Source organism: Rhinopithecus roxellana, chromosome 1 (genome assembly GCF_007565055.1).
Source record: "Rhinopithecus roxellana isolate Shanxi Qingling chromosome 1, ASM756505v1, whole genome shotgun sequence".
In the NCBI taxonomy this organism is placed as follows: domain Eukaryota; kingdom Metazoa; phylum Chordata; class Mammalia; order Primates; family Cercopithecidae; genus Rhinopithecus; species Rhinopithecus roxellana.
The window spans coordinates 201,528,689-201,546,195 of NC_044549.1; the positions used below are offsets into that span (position 1 = coordinate 201,528,689).

General features: G+C 43.8%; 1 protein-coding gene across 4 annotated transcripts in view; it reads right to left on the reverse strand.

Annotated features, from left to right (window-relative positions):
• MAP4 (microtubule associated protein 4) overlaps nucleotides 1–17,507 on the reverse strand; it is a 228,598-nt gene that overhangs the window by 16,277 nt on the left and 194,814 nt on the right. For 3 of the 4 annotated variants that reach the window (XM_010374739.2, XM_010374729.2, XM_030936491.1), the window contains 6 exons: nucleotides 10,912–11,018; nucleotides 9,183–9,398; nucleotides 4,434–4,617; nucleotides 3,470–3,529; nucleotides 3,056–3,348; nucleotides 1,452–1,565 (listed from right to left, as the gene is read on the reverse strand). In XM_010374739.2, coding sequence (XP_010373041.1) covers nucleotides 1,452–1,565; nucleotides 3,056–3,348; nucleotides 3,470–3,529; nucleotides 4,434–4,617; nucleotides 9,183–9,398; nucleotides 10,912–11,018 — 974 coding nt within the window. The remainder of the gene's footprint in view (nucleotides 1–1,451; nucleotides 1,566–3,055; nucleotides 3,349–3,469; nucleotides 3,530–4,433; nucleotides 4,618–9,182; nucleotides 9,399–10,911; nucleotides 11,019–17,507) is intronic. The other variant, XM_030936494.1, reaches the window with a different exon arrangement.

Here is a 17,507-nt window from a genome sequence, read left to right on the forward strand (position 1 = left end):
CACCCAAAGAGGGTGCTTCCCTTAAATCTGGGCCCTGGAATGGCTGCAGCCAGACCCACTCTCAGAAGCAAAGGCTGCTCTGAGAAGCATTGGGCAGCTGGCAACAAGGGCACAGATGATACTAACAGGAAGGAGGGGACAGTGCTCAGATGTGAATACAAATAGATACAGAATCTCCACTACCAGGGGAGCGGCTGCAGCCTCCACACTTAGCCCATTTGTCTCAGGGCTCAAGAAGGCATAGTATTTTTGACTCAAGGGTAAAATACCTTCTTGAATCCTCCATATGCCTAATCCTCTGCCCTGTGAGTTGCCCATGTGGAAAGAACAGGCTCTCAGCAGGGGAGCAATGATGCCCAATCCTGGGGGCACAACCACACTGTATAGTACGGGAATGGCTTCCCCTGGAACTGAGAAACACCAAGGCCCTGGCTCTAAGACTCTGGAACAAAGAATCCCAGGACCTTCTCAAGAAGGAATAGTTGCCAACTTCCTTTCTTTGCAAATGATGCAGGCCCCAGGCTGAAGAGTTATCCACAGAGTACAGAAATCCTGAGAAACTCCAACCCATATACCTCATTGTACCCACTCATTTCTAGCCTTTGTCACAACTTTGATGGTAAACAAGTGGTTAGCAAACTACTTAATGAGCCTTGGTCTGAACCCAGGACCTCTAGTAGTCACCTAGAAGCCACAGTGCAGCTTTCTTCACTCAGCCCTAGGCTGAGACCTCCCATGCTGGTCCCTAAGGGCTGGAGTGCTGGCTTCTCTGGCAGAGGCACACCTACCTGCTACAGCTAAGGAAGGTGTTGCAAGCACTCAGGAGGGGCCTGGTTTCCAGGTTTACAGAAGCAAGGGGAAAGAACCTGTGGTTTCAGCTTACCTCTGCCCTCTAGTTGATGCTGCATGCCTATACTAAGTGGGTTTCCACTGGGAATGAGCATCCTAACTTTCAGTTAAGAGGTGACCCGGGGAACCAGGACAAATGAAGTTATCTCCATATCCAGCAGCGTTAATGAGAGGGATCTTTTAGTTCAAGGTAAAGCACAGGAGCTCCAGGGTTCCAGGTGGTGGAAATTACCCCTGCCATGTCTTCCTGATAACGAATGTAGGTGCACTGTATTTGCATCCATACCAGACAGGTTTCACATCAAGGTCAGTGTGAAGGAAATGAACGAAAGTCTTTGGATCCATTTTATCCAGCCAAAAATTATACATATATATATATATTCTCCAAAGGGCTAATGGGCTCCCAACTCCATTAACTTTCAAGGTTAATACAAAAAATTTTCTGATGGCTGACTCATCAAGCACAGAGAAGGGAATATGGGGGAGAAGAAGCAGAAACTAGTTAAGGAAAGGGAAAAAGTGCAAGAGAGGGCAAGTGGCTCAGGCTGGAAGAAGTATTTTACCATCTTCACCTTCCAGAGGTGGGTCTAAATAAAACTCACTTTCCCCGCAGGTTGTTTCTGTGCACTTGCAATTGGGCCGGCTGTTTTAGTGACTGCATTAGATTCAGGCTTTCGGGTTGTAGCAGCTGCCTCTGTTTTTTTCTCTACTTTGGCCTGGATGGAGATAAAGGGAGGGCAAATTTCAAACCAAGAGGGTAAGAGCTCAAATGCCAAGAAGGGAAGAAGGCTGTAGGGGACTCAAATCCAGGTCAGGCCACCAGGCAAAAGCAGGTGGCCTTTGATCCTAGGCAAAACCACACATTTCCCAGGGTAGACCAAGTCACAGATCCTTGAGTAGAGGGACACAAAAAAAGGAGCTGCAGGCCACAGTCTCGAGACATGAGGAACAGGTCAAGACACTATGTAATGGAGAAAAGGCACAAAGGAAGGCTAAGACAACCAAATTAGTGATTCTGAGAGTGTGCTGGGGCATGATTTTCCAATTACGATACCCCCCACCGCATGCCAAATGTTCTGATATGCCCCAAGCAGTTGCCATGGCCAGAGAAGTCAATACTGATAGGAAGTGTCACATTCTTTAGGTATGTTGGAGCGGAAAACAATTCACTAGATCAAGTCACTCAACTCCCCACCCAAGACCTCCTGTAACTTTCGCACCATGAAACCATAAGAGCAAAGACAGGGGGAGGTAGGCCATCAGCAGCACAGCCCAGAGGCCTGCTGGGCACACCAGAGCCACTGTTGCTACCACAAGCAACTCTCAGGCTCTTCTCTAGACTGATCTCAGCTTGCCATCAGTGTCTTCCAACAGCACCAGGATTCCACCTCATTTTTGTCCCTCCTGAATATCTTAACAGCTCCAGATTAAGCAAGTTAAGTATTCTGCCCTGGATGGTGGTGGTGGTGGTGTAGAGCTAGTGAATAACCTAGGAGATGAGATGGTCACTACTCCAGGGACCTGAATGTTCTCAGATGGACTTTCATCACCACCTTTTCACACAGAGTTCCCATGGTTACCAACAGTTAAATAATTCTGGGATTGATGCAACCAGAAAATCTTAACCACCGGAAAATCCTAAAAGTGAAGCACTGTGATCTTTCTCCATCACTATATGCAGTGCAGTCCTGTTGTTTAGGAAGGCCAGAGGCTCACAGCACGACTCATCCTGGCCACAAGAGGACACCCTAGTCCTCTTTCAGATAGATTCCACTCAAGTGATGGGCTGTGGAAGTAAGAGGTGTTCTACCTTCTGCCTATCCTGACATTCTCTGTGCAGCCTAAGAACCATGAAAAACTAGGCTCATGTCGAGCATCTCTCATACTTGCAGAGTCTCTGAGGCCTCCTCTGTTTCTTCTATAAAATAATCCTTTTACATCCAAGCAAAAATGTAAACCCAGACCCCAACATCTAGAACAGGAGCCTTTCTTATTGAGACAGGAAGAGAAAGCCCAGAGCTGAGCCCACCCCGCCCTCCCTGCTGCTGGGGTGCAAAGCCCACTACAGAGCCCAGGCTGAAATACCCTGACGCTGAGTCCAGTGTCCTAATTGCCTGTTGCTTTGGTGGGCCTGGGAACAGTGGGTAGAGATGGAGGGGAGGATGCAGGGGCCGGCATGACAGGACCCCAGGTTCCCTGGACCCACCCGGCCTCCTCCAGGCTGATGCTTGATGTTTTCTGTGGAGCCAACCTTGGAGCGGACATTCTTCAGATCAGGAGCAGAAGCATTGGTGGCCAGGCGGCTGAGCCTGGGGGTGGTGGAGCTGGGCTTGGCCGAGGTGGGCTTCTTGTCTATGGAAGGAGTCGTGGAGGGCCGGTAGGGCATGGGTGTGGGTTTGACTCGGGTGGGAGCCACCCCTGCAGCGGGGGCTGTCCCACTGAGAGTGGTGGTTTTCTTCATGGAACTGGTGGAGGTGCTCTTTGGGCGACTCAAGTCAGCTGCAAAGAAGGGAGTCAGAGATAAAACGGGTTCAGGGAGAGAGAGAAAAAGGGAGACTTAAGCCACAGAGCAGGTGGGGGTTCAAGTTAGGGCTCTGCAAAATGGCAGAGGGGCTATTACCTGGTACAGACTTTGCAGTCATCTTCTTGACTTCTGCAGGTTTTCCCTCAGTCTTAATGGCTGTACAAAATATACTTATTAATATAACATTTAACAAACTGACCTGTTGGATAGTCCATCCAATATTGAGATTCCTCATTATTTAACAATTACTGAATATCTACCTTGAGCCAGGGACTGTGTTAGCCCCTGGGAATGGAGTGGTAAACTAGATGGTCAGGCACTGTGTCTTATTCTTCTGTACCACCCTGATAATGCCTTCTATGTGGCCTTAAAAGTAGGCTGTCAATACATGCCTATGGACTTAAATAGCCCTCTTCTTATCATTAGGTAAGCCCATGAGCACCAGGTGCTGTGGGTTACTAAGAAGGCAAGAGTAAATTCTACCTGGAAATTCATGAGCGGTACATTTTTCTGCCTTTACTCAAGATTTTTCTGAATACATACAACTGCTAAGCTCACACAGAGATCAAGGCTTGTTAAGTACTAGCTGGGTGTGGTGGCTCATGCCTGTATTCCCAGCACTTTGGGAGGCTGAGGTGGGTGGATCACGAGGTCAAGAGATCAAGACCATCCTGGCTAACACGGTGAAACCCTGGCTCTACTAAAAATACAAAAAAAGCCGGGGGAGGTGGCAGGCGCCTGTAGTCCCAGTAACTGGGGAGGCTGAGGCAGGAGAATGGCATAACCTGGGAGACGGAGATTGCAGTGAGCTGAGATTGCGCCACTGCACTCCAGCCTGGGTGACAGAACAAGCCTCTGTCTTTAAAAAAAAAAAAAAAAAAAAAAAAGTACCAGGCCCACAGGGCTACTACCACTGTTCCGGGTAGCCCACTAAGGACTGGTGCGTAAGCAGGCTTGCACAGCTGTTTGTGATACTGGCTAGAGCTATGGCTGGGGCAAAGCCAAGATCCCATTTTCCCCTCCCTAGATCCCACGGGAGAGAAAGACAGGCAATACTCACCAGTGGGCTTCTTGGGCAGGAGCGTGGAGGGGCTCCTACTGCTTGGGCCAGTTGAGGCAACAGCGGTAGCTGTTGTGGCTTTTGTGACAGTTTGAGTGCTCTTGGATCCAGATCTGGAGGCCGGGGCAGAAGCTGGCTTGGATGGTGAGGCCCGCTTCTCAGGAGCCTTTGCATCTGCAATGGGCTGGAAATAGGTAAGTGGGAGTGAGCCCTGCAGGTCAGCAATAGCCCCAAGGAATCACGCTACAAGATGCTTCTTTTTTTGTTTTGTTTTTTGGAGACAGAGTCTTGCTCTGTTGCCCAGGCTGGAGTGCAGTGGCATGATCTCGGCTCACTGCAGCCTCCACCTCCCGGGTTCAAGCAATTCTTCTGACTCGGCCTCCAGAGTAGCTGGGACTACAGGCATATGCCACCACGCCCAGCCAATTTTTTGTGTTTTTAGTAGAGACAAGGTTTCACTGTGTTAGGATGGTCTCGATCTCCTGACCTTGTGATCCGCCTGCCTCAGCCTCCCAAAGTGCTGGGATTACAGGCCTCAGTCACTGCACCTGGACACGAGATGCTTCTATACAAGCATGTACCAGAGAACAGGAGGTACTGTGGGTTCAGCAGCCACTGACAGGAAAATATATATGGTTCTAAGAGCAAAATCCTCCACATAAAGCGGCAAACTAGCCATGCAGGGTGCTGTGTAATCTGAGGACATGCAACAGAGAGTAAAACTACTTCAATCCAACCTGAGCCAGTGAGAATGAATAGCCCTGAAGGGTACATCACCACAACCTACATCTGCCTCCAGATCTACTGCATTATATACATAATATATATATATATATATATATATATATTTGTGTATATATGCATATATATATGCATATACACACACACATATATTTTAATGTAACCTCTGTAGAAATGCCAAAAATACTAATGTATTTAATGTAATAAAATCTAATGTATTATACTTGACCAAAGATTAAACACATACACAAACAAAAACTAAAAATTATGTTCAGTCAAATCAAGCCGTTCTTTCAGCTAACACGCACCTACAGAATGCTGAACAGGACTGAGCAGAAAGATGGAGAGGCCACAGGCCAAATCTGGGCCAGAAGTGTGAGCTGCAGCCCTACTCCGGCAAATCACTGAGCCTCTGAGCTTTATTTCCTCATTGGGATAAAGAGATTAGAATGGAGGGTGATGAAGGACCAGCTCTGATAATATGTGATGTCAGGGAATAAAGGAGGAAAGGTCTCAGCACAGAGACAATGAGAAGAGGCAGCCTGAGCAACAGAAGGGATAAAGAGCACTGATATCACAACTACGGTCCGAGAGCAAAAGGGAAAAAGTCTCTCAAGTATAGATGCTTGGCATCTGGACCACTCTAGTTCCTTTTACATGGAGGCTGGGAATGACGTCTCTAGTGAAGAAGGGAAACAATCAATTTAGCCTGGTTTCTATGGGGATAGGGGATGAAGACACTATTTTGATAAACAAATTACCACATTACAAAAGAGAGTACGCCAAATCACAGACACAGTGGGCTCAGCTCTCTTGCTCCAAGAGAAGTGGCTATAAAGAGGGCAGTATGGAGGTAGAGACAAACAGGATATCGTTAAATGGAAAAATCAGCTAAGGAAGTACTTAGAAATTAAGGGCTGGCATCCAATCAAATATTAAGTGTAACTCTGCAAATGTAGGGTAATGACGATTTCCACAAATAAAGGCCCTAAGTATGGTGTGAAGAACTCTAAGGCTGGAATCAGGGGAAGTGATTCTGCTTCCAGCTCTACGGAAACATGTAGGATTTGGGGCAGAGGGGTTCCCTTTCCTATCGCTCTAAAATTTGAGGACTAAACCAGATGCTCTCTGGGATGTGCATCAAATTTTTAACACTATGACTATTATTCAGAATAATCTAGCATAGTCTTATTATTTTGCCAGTAAGGGTAATAATGATAAAATAAGTTAGAAAAAAGTTATGTGGGATAGAAATCTCAAAAGGATGTTGCATCTTTTAGATGTCAGGCTCCTGGTTTCAACAACCTGCAGAAGTTAACTGGAGCTATTCTGCTGTTTCCCAATTTACATTTTCTTCTTTGCCAGAATCATAATCTACTTATTTTTTTCTGTATAGGTTTTTTTCTCTCTGTCTCTACAAATCTTTCTACCAAAATAAACTGCAGATGAAGAGGCCACTAGCCAAATCTGGGTTAGAAGCCTGAGCTGCATTCCTGGTTTGGCCCCTTAATTCTAAGAGTGTTATTGGGCAAATCGCTGGGCCTCTCTGAGCTTTATTTCCTCATCTGGATAAAAGAGATTAGAACAGGACTGGCGCAGTGGCTCATGCCTGTAATCCTAGCACTTTGGGAGGCCGAGGCAGGCGGATCACCTGAGGTCAGGCGTTGGAGACCAGTCTGCCCAATGTGGCGAAACCCCAGCGCTACTAAAAATACAAAAAATTAGCCAGGCATGGTGGCGGGTGCCTGTAATCCCAGCTACTCAAGAAGCTGAGGGAGGAGAGTCACTTGAACCTGGGAGGCGGTCCAGCCTGGGCAACAAGAGTGAAACTCCATCTCAAAAAAAAAAAAGAAAAGACATTAGAACATAGGACCAGCTTTACATGCCTGGCTAGATATTATCAATCTGTTTCTTATCTAAAAGACAAACATTAATAATTACAATGCAGATCACCCGTTTAGGTCAGCTATATCTTGAAACGCTGTCTAAAAGCTGAATGGCAAAAGGCCATAAAAGAACAGTGGTTGATACCCTGGGCCTCAGCACTGGAGTCAGCTCCAGCCTCAGATACTGGTTCTGCCATTTAATAGCACTGGACTTTAGGAAGTTTATTTAGCCGGGTGCGGTAGCTCACGCCTGTAATCCCAGCACTTTGGGAGGCTGAGGCGGGCGGATCACGAGGTCAGGAGATCGAGACCATCCTGGCTAACATGGTAAAACCCCGTCTCTACTAAAATTACAAAAAATTAGCCAGGTGTGGTGGTGCGTGCCTATAGTCCCAGCTACTCGGAGGCTGAGGCAGGAGAATGGCGTGAACCCGGGAGGCGGAGCTTGCAGTGAGCCGAGATGGTGCCACTGCACTCACTCCAGCCTGGGCGACAGAGCCAGACTCCGTCTCAAAAAAAAAAAAAAAAAAAAAAAGGAAGCTTATTTAACTGAGCTTAAGCTTCCTCACCTATAAAATGAAAATACTGGTATCTACGTCATGGGTGATTGACAGAATTAAGAGTTAATGTATACAGGCCAGGCGCGGTGGCTCACGCCTTGTAATCCCAGCACTTCAGGAGGCTGAGGTGGAAGGATCACCTGAGGTCAGGAATTTGAAACCAGCCTGGCCAACATGGCAAAATCCCCTCTCTACTAAAAATACAAAAATTAGCCAGGCAAGGTTGTGGGTGCCTGTAATCCCAGCTTCTCGGGAAGCTGAGGCACGAGAATTGCTTGAACCTGGAAGGCGGAGGTTGCAGTGAGCCCAGAGTGTGCCACTGCACTCTAGCCTGGGTGACAGAGCAAGGCTCCATCTCAAAAAAATAAAAATTTTTAACAAGTTCATGTATATAAAGCAACTAGTACGTACATTTCATTTATATGATTTATTATAGAGTGAAATTTCACTAGACACCTCTCCTTCCTCCACTCTCCTCTGTCACCCCCTGCTGCTGCTGAATAAGCAGCAGGGAGGACCTGCGGCCAGGACTCCAGGCACCTCCCCTCTGCCCTCTTATTCAAACCTATTGTTTTCTAAAGATCAAGAAAAGCAACCAACTGGATAAACGAGGATAAGAGAGAAAGCTTTGTAAGATTTTATCGTTACTAGTTTATGAGAGGATTTCTCAGTTTCTTGGCCAGGGTTTCAGCCTAGACTTCAACTCCTAGGTTCCACAGTTTTCTTCATAATATTAAATTAAAAACTGACACTTTAACATGGGAAACTATTTCGTACCATGAATTTAAAGAGTACTATCAGGCTGACCTAAAGGGCCTTCTCAAATGAGACAAGATGTTAAGAAAGGCAGCCACAGCCTCCACTATCCTCTCCTCCTGGAGCAATTCTGTAACGCTAATGCTGCTCCAAATGTGACCAGTTTCTGGGCAATACAGAAACCGTGGGTGACCTGGAAAACTGGATGACTTCAGAAGTAGTTCAGTGAGAGGTGGCCTAATGCCCAAAGCAAAGTAAGTTATCACATCATGCTGGAACATGCTGAGATAACCGGGAAGAGCTAGTTATATCACAATAGTAATGGATAAAACTTCCACAGGATAACAGGGAAAGACAAAGAATTACATTTGATGTGGGAATTATACCAAAAAAGAATATCTAATTGGTATGTGGAGTAGAGGAAACTGGTTAATAAGTGCTTAAATAGGTAAAGAGTAGGTAGCTAAGAGAAAGGAGGAAGAACCTAAGTAGATGGAGTATTACCTCCAAACAGGGCAGGGAAAGGTAAAAGCATAAAAGGGCTTCAAAATGTTAATGGCTGCATCAATGGGCCCCAAATTGATTTCCTTTTCTTTTTTTGGCTGCTCTTTGTGGAGCAGGGGTAACCCATAGGCAGTGCACCCAGAGTAGCCATGCCAATTTTCAAATCACCCTCTCCCCCATTTCCCTTGCCTTTTCCCAATTCCACCAGCCTGATTCTGTTGCCTGTTAGCAACAAGAGTCTGTCTATTTGACACTCAGAAGGGAACAATTTTCCTCGGCACAGTAGTTAGGTGACCACTTACCTTTGGCTTCACGTCTTTTGAAGGTAAGATGGAAGGCCTGGCAGAGGCGACGGCAGGGCGTTTGGGTGGGGCTGCTGGTACTAAGCCTGAAGCAAGGCTCATGGGTTTTTTATTCAACCCACCACTGGTGGTGGGAGCTGGCTGCTTAGGGAGAGAAGTGGGCTGTGTTTTGGCTTTCGATGTTGAAGTCTTTGCAGGTTGAGTGGTGGCCAAAGGCTTTAGGTTGATTGTTGTTTTTTTTTTATTTTTTATTTTTATTTTTTAAAGGGCAACATCAAACACACAGAAAAGAATAAAAACAAATTAAAAAAGTATAAATTGCACAATTCAAAGTAAAATTATAAGCAATGAGGATAGATGCAACTTAAAATTAGCATTTCTTTCTTCTGAGCTCAACAAATAATGGAATGAGACCAGGATAGAAAAAGAAAGTGGGGAATAGTTTCTTTTTTCTTTTTTTTTGAGATGGAGTCTCGCTCTGTCGCCCAGTCTGGAGTGCAGTGGCGATGTCAGCTCACTGCAAGCTCCGCCTCCCAGGTTCAAGCGATTCTCCTGACTCAGCCTCTCAAGTAGTTGGGACTACTGGCATGTGCCACCACGCCCAGCTAATTTTTTGTATTTTTAGTAGAGACAGGGTTTCAAGGTGTCGACGGTCTCATCTCCTAACCTTGTGATCTGTCCGCCTCGGCCTCCCAAAGTGCTGGGATTACAGGCGTGAGCCACCCCGCCCCTGGCCTGGGAATAGTTTCTTAATGATAGTGGCACAAATTCTGGTAGTTTGGCACCTGAAGATTTAATTCAGTAAAACAATTACTTAACTCTTAATAGTTAACTAACTTTTGGTGGCTAAAATAATTCTAAAAGAAAAGCATCAGGAGATGATTGAGCCATTATTAGCTGTATTTTTTTTTAATAACTTTTTAATTTTTTGAAGACCCTGGACAATATGCTGAAACTACCTGTACCTTGATGGGACAACAACAGCCACAGCCTACAGTGTGGCTTTTGAACTTTGCAATAAGTACTAGTTATGTATCTGAAGCTATATGATCCACCTTCAAAATCTGCATTCTCTTTTCGTGAATGGAGATTTCGGAATCTTTTTTTTTCTTTCATGTAACACTGAGATAGTAGCAAACAATTCGGAATTTATTTCAGAATATTTTTGCAATTGTCCTTTTGGTTGTTGTTAAGGGAAGCAGAAACAATCTCTATAGAACTTTTTTTTTTTTTTTTTGAGATGGAGAGCAGTGCAGTGGCATGATCTTGGCTCACTGCAACCTCCAACTCCTTGGTTCAAGTGATTCTCCTGCCTTAGCCTCCTGAGTAGCTTTTATAGGCATGCGTCACCACGCCCAGCTAATTTTAGTATTTTTAGTAGAGATGGGATTTCACCATGTTGGCCAGGATGGTCTCCATCTCCTGATCTCGTGATCCGCCCGCCTCGGCCTCCCAAAGTGCTGGGATTACAGGCACGAGCCACCACGCCCGACCTCTACAGAACATTTTTTTACAGATATATAAGATAATAGGGTCAAAGGCTGAGATTTTAAAGTTGGTTTAGGCCACTATGGTAAATGAGAATACAAGATATTTTCTACCAAACATGAGGAAGGACCATAATAGCTCAGAAAAAAGAAATTTCATTCGTGATTCAAGCAATAATAGCAGAAGATACTCTTGTTTAAAAATTATGGCAGTAGAAGATAACCACCATTCTGGCACCTACCTTTGTTTTCTTCTCTGGGCTTGGTGGGAGCTCCTTGTTCGGTGGGGTGGTGATGTCATTTCCGGTCCCACTCACAGCAGGCCTCCCTTCTTCCGGCCTGGCTATTCCTAAGGGGAGAGGGTGGGTAGGAATTGTGCTAAGCAAACATTTTTTCATACCCGTTTTGAAAATACAAGGTTTAGCAAAGACAGACCACTAACTAGCACTTCATTCTGAAAAAAGTCCACAAGGTTGTGCTGCTGAAATGTGGACAAGACTCCCAAGTTCTCACTGTGATGGAGGACAGTTTTAGATTCTTCAGATTCAGGGAGCCTGACCCTGTGGAAAAGCAGTCTAAGTGGCACATGCACAAATGATCAGTGGAAAGAAATGGTCCTTTAAGTTTGGTTTCCCTTCCCTAGAGACCAAAGGGACTCTGTCTTCCAACCACTAGCTCTCCATGCAATAGGACAAAAACCTCTTCTACCAGTCTATCTTTGGAATAAAGGTTGCTGTGAGATGGGATAAGAGCCAGAAGATCATTCAATGACTCCCTTTCCTTCCTTTCCCTATAAAGAACCACTTTATGGAGGATGTGAGATTAACCTGATCTAGTTCTAACAGTGACCCAGATTTCCAACAAGGCCGAGGAGACCCATGGAACCAGACTCAGGGCCAGAAATAAGTCTCCTACCTAAGGCAACATAGCCTCCTCTCTGTGGAGAGCTTACTTCAGATTTCAACAGTACTATAACTGAGAGCATTAAAATACCGTGAAATATATAACCTTGCTGTGGGCAAGGCCTTTCTAACTGTCACAAAGTCAAGAAGCCACAAAAGTTTGACTAAAGAAAAATAAAAAACTTCAACGTGGCAGAAAACAAAATAAGACAAAACACTATAATAAAAGTCAAAAGGCAAATGACAAACAGAAGAAATACTTGACCCTCATACCAAAGACAAAGAGCTTAGTCTATAAATCACTACCACAAATCAGTAACTGCTACAAAGGCCAATAATCCACTGGGAAAATGACCAAAACAATGTGCACAGACTTTATAGAAAAGAGAAACAAAGTGTTTTGAAACTATGAAAAGATGTACAATGTTAAGTATAAGAAAAATAAAAATTAAAACCCCACTGAAATGCCATTTTATTTTTTGAGACAAAGTCTCGCTCTGTCACCCAGACTGGAGTGCAATGGTGCAATCTCGGCTCACTGCAACCTCTGTCTCGGCTCGCTGCAACCTCTGTCTCCCCTGTTCAAACAATTCTGCCTCAGCCTCCCAAGTAGCTGGATTACAGGCATGCGCCACCACACCAGGCTAATTTCTGTGTTTTTAGTAGAGACAGGGTTTCACCATGTTGGCTAGGCTGGTCTCAAACTCCTGACTTCAAGTGATCCACCCACTTCCGCCTTCCAAAGTGCTGGGATTATAGGCTTCGTGAATCACCATGCCTGGCCTGAAATGCCATTTTAACACTAACATATTGTCAAAAGTCCTAAAATTTTAAAATAACTATTGAGAATAATATGGGGAAATATACTTGGGAGGTATGTGAACTGCTATGACCCATAGGCAGGGCTGCCTGGCAGTGTCATTTTCTGAAAATTACAAGGACAGACAAATTCTAATCCAGAAAACCAGTTTTTAGTAATTCATCCTAGAAGTGTATTTACACATCAGCAAAATAGTAAATGTGCAAGGTTTCTACCACATCATTGTTTCTAAAAGCAAAAGAACAATCCAGAAGTCCGTTAATAGAAAACTGGTTATTATGGTAGAAATATCAATGTAATCTCTGAATGTGAAAAAATAAAGCATGGAGAAATTCTTTTATGATTACTATGCAATGGTCTCTATTAAAAAAAAACAACAAAGCATAAGTATAATGTGAAACCATTGGTCTTGAAAAGGGATGGGGGAAAATATATTGCAAATACACTTGTATATGCATTTTAAAAGAATCTTTGAAAGGATTGTAATTAAACAACATTATTGAGGGAAAGGATGGGACACAAAACTGGGGAGGTTAGGAGGCTTGAAACTTTGAGAAATAATTACAGATTCACAGGAAGTTGCAAAGAAATACATAGGGAAGGTCCCTGTGTCCGCTTTTACCCAGTCTCCCCAAGTGTTGACATCTACGTAAATACAGTATACTATCAAAACCAAGAAACGGAGACAACCCACAGAGCCTACTCAGATTTTTCGCTTTACGTGCACTCATTTGTGAGTGTGTTTGTGTGTGTGTGTAGTGCTATGCAACTTTATCAAGTGTAGCTTTGTGTAACCACCACCACCTCAGCCTCCCAAAGTGCTGGGATTACAGATTACCTGGCCTGGAGTGGGTGGTTACAATCAATAGGGCTCCTTCATGTTACCCCTGAATATGAGTATCTACCCCACTCCCTTTCCAATCCCTAAATATATGGCAACTACTATGTTCTCCATCCCTATAATAACTTCCAGTACACTATATTTAAAAGTAGATATCCTTGCCTTGTTCCCAATCTTAGATAGAAAGCATTCGCTTATTCACCATTAAATACGATGTTAGCTGTAGGCTTTCTGTAGATGCTCTTTGTCAAGTTAAATTTAAAGTTTCTCTCTATTCCTACTTTGCTGAGAGTTTTAACATGAATGGCTATTTGATTCTCTTAAATGATTTTTCTGTGTTTACAATTTATTTTCTTTAGACTATGATATAACAGATTACTTTTTTTTTTTTTTTTTGAGATGGAGTCTCACTCTGTCGCCCAGGTTGGAGTGCAGTGGTGCGATCTCAGCTCACTGCAAGCTCTGCCTCCCGCCATTCTCCTGCCTCAGCCTCCCAAGTAGCTGGGACTACAGGAACGCACCACCACACCCGGCTTTTTTTTTTTTTTTGTATTTTTAGTAGAGATGGGGTTTCACTGCATTAGCCAGGATGGTCTCGATCTCCTGACCTCGTGATCCGCCCGCCTCGGCCTCCCAAAGTGCTGGGATTACAGGCGTGAGCCACCGCACCTGGCCGACAGATTACTTTTGATTATTGCACTAACCTTGTATACCTGAAATAATTCCAGTTTCAGTTTTTTTTTTTAAGAGATGAAGTCTGTCACCTAGGCTGCACTACAGTGGCGTGATCACAGCTCACTGCCACCTCGAGCTCCTGGGCTCGAGAGACCCTAATGCCTCAGCTTTCCAAGTAGCTGGGACTACCGGTACGTGCCACCATACCATGTACAAAAAAATGTTTTTTGAAGAGATGGAGGTCTTGCCATGTGGCCCAAACTGACTGGTCTCAAGCAGTCTTCCCACATCGGCTTCCCAAAGTGCTGGGATTACAGGCAATAACCACCATGCCCCATCATAATTTCAATCTTTTCAATTGCTTAAAGTTGGTTTTATGACCCAAGATCCATCTTGGTGAGTGTGTAGGGGACACCCGGGAAGAATGTATATTCTGTCACTGAGTGGAATTTCTATCAATGTCTATGAGATTTTGTTGTCTGACGGCACTGTTATATCTTTACTAACATTCTGTCTAGTAGTTCTATCAATTGTTCACAGTGGGACATAGAAGTCCCCAACTGTAATTGTGACTTTGTGTACTTCTCCTTTTAGCTCTGTCGGTTTTTGTTTCACGTATCTTGACACTCTGTTTCTGGGTGTATACATTTAGAACTGCTAAGTTTTCTCAGTGGGATTGATCCTTTCTTCTTTTCTCTGACATCTACTTTGTCTAGTGTTAGTCACTCCAGGCCAGGTAATCTGTAATCCCAGCACTTTGGGAGGCTGAGGCAGAGGATTACTTGAGGCCAGCAGTTTGAGACTAGCCTGGGCAACAAAATGAGACTTCCTCTCTACAAAAATCAAAAGAAAATTAGTGGGGCATGGTAGTGCATGCCTATAAGACTCAGCTACTTGGGAGGCTGAGGTGGGAAGATTGCTTGAGCCCAGTGAGTCAAGGCAACAAGAAAAAACAACTATATATATATATACACACACACACACACATATATATATACACACACAAAAAAATAATTATATATAGCTATTGTTACTTTAAAAAATTAACATATTTCTTTCCATCTTTTAACTTTCAACCTACCTATGTCCTTATGTTTGTTATGCATCTCTTGTAGATAGCATATACTTAGGCAATTTTTTTTTTCTTTTTAAGACAGGTGTGATCATGGCTGACTGTACTCACTGTAGCTTCTACCTCCTCGGCTCAAGCGATCCTCCTACTTCAGCTCCCGAATAGCTAGAACCACAGGCATGTGCCACCATGCCCGGCTAATTTTAAAATTATTTGTAGAGATGGGTTCTCCCTGTGTTGCTCAGGCTGGTTTCGAATCCTAGGCTCAAGTGATCCTCCTGCCTCAGCCTCCCGAAGGGATTACAGGCAGGAGCCACTGTACCTGGCCTACTTGAGACATTTTTTCAAAAAAAATCTACTCTTCCAATCTTTGTCTTTTAATTGTAGTACTCAGACCATTTGCTTCTAAAATAATTCCTGATGGTCAGGTACATCCATTCAGCACTTTGGGAGGCCGAGGTGGGCTTATCACCTGAGGTCAGGAGTTGGAGATCAGCCTGGTCAACAGGGTGAAACCTTATCTCTACTAAAAATACAAAAATTAGCCGGGTGTGGTAGTGGGCGCCTGTAATCCCAGCTACTCAGGAGGCTGAGGCAGGAGAATCACTTGAACCTGGGAAGCGAAGGTTGCAGTGAGCTGAGATCACACCACTGCACTCCAGCCTGGGTAACAAGAGTGAAATTCCATCTCAATAAATAAAAAATGAAATAAAATAAAATAATTACTGCTATGTTAGGGCTTAAGTCTGATACTTTATTTTTTATTTGTTCTCTTTCTCATTTCTCTGTTTCACTTTCTTGCCTTCCAGTTGGTTACCTGAACATTTTTAATCTTTTTAGTTTCCTTTTTTCATTTTTTCAAATTATGTCTCACCTGAACATAATTTAGAATTATAAGGTTACCTGAACATTTTTTAGAATTCTATTTTTATTAAAAAAAAGTTTTTGAGTATATTGCTTTGTATATCGTTTTCTTAGTGGTTGCTCTAGGTATAACAATATACATACAACAAACTGGTATCAATGTTCTACTACTGTTTTTTTCTCTAGAGATGGGGTCTCACTGTGTTGCTCAGGCTGGTCTCAAACTCTGGGCTCAAGTGATCCTACCATCTTCAGCCTCCTGAGTAGCTGGGGCTACAGGTGCACACCACCACACCCAGCTATGTTTTACTACTTTGAGTGACCTACTGGATGGAACCTTACTTCCATTTAGGACCCTTTATTTTCTCCCTACTTTAATATTTTTTAAAGACAAGAGTCTCACTCTGTCATCTAGGTCGGAGTGTAGTGGTGCAATCTCGGCTCACTGCAACCTCTGCCTTCTAGGTTCAAGTGATTCTCATGCCTCAGCCAACCAAGCAGCTGGGGTTACAGGTGTGCACTACCATGCCTGGCTAATTTTTCTTTTTATCTTTAGTAGAGATGGGGTTTCGTCATGTTGCCCAGGCTGGTCTCGAACTCCTGGCCTCAAGTGATCCACCCACCTTGGTCTCCAAAAGTGGTGGGATTACAGGTGTGAGCCACTGCGCCCAGCCTTAAGATATGTCTTAATTGTTTCCTCTTCACAGATTAAGCACTACATCAGACAGTATTACAATTTGTGCTTCAAATATGATTTATGATTTAAAAAAATTCATGAGGAGATAAGTCTATTATATTTCTTTTTTTTTTTTTGGAGACCTAGTTTCGCTCTTGTTGCCCAGGCTGGAATGCAATGGCATGATCTTGGCTTACCACAATCTCCGGCTCCCAGGTTCAAGCGATTCTCTTGCCTCAGCCTTCCTGAGTAGCTGGGATTACAGGCATGAGCCACCACGCCCAGCTAATTTTGTATTTTTAGCAGAGATGGAGTTTCTCCACGTTGGCCAGGCTGGTCTCGAACTGCCGACCTCAGATGATCCGCCTGCCTCGGCCTCCCAAAGTGCTGGGATTACAGACATGAGCCACCATACCTGGCTATTTCCATATTTTTACCCATTCCATTGTTGTTCTTTTATTTCTGAAATTCCAAGCCGCCTTCTGTTACCATAACTTATCTTTTTTTTAATCTTTAGCCCTTCTCTAAGGGTATGTCTACCAGCAACAAATTCTTAGTTTTCCTTTATCTAAAAATGTCTTTTTTATTTATTTCCCCTTCATTCCTGATGGATTGTTTTACCAAATAATTTGCAGTTGACAGTTCTTTTGACACTTGAAAAATGTGCCACTTCTTTCTGCACTCCCCAGTTTCTGATAAGAAACAGGCTGTCATTTAAATTGCTGTTTCCTCAGCACCATAAGGAAGGTTAAAAAAGAAAATTGCTGTTTCCCTAATGCATCATATCTCTTTGCTTGTTTTTAAAGATTTTTGTCTTTAGTTTATAAAAGTTTAATTATGAAAAGTCATGGCATGGATTTCTTCGCATTTATTCTATTTGGTATTTGTTCAGTTGCTTGAATCTATAAATTTTGCCTTTTGTCAAATTTGGGAAGTTTGTAGTCATTATTTCTTTGAACAGTTGTTCAGCCTTGCATCCTTGCTCCTC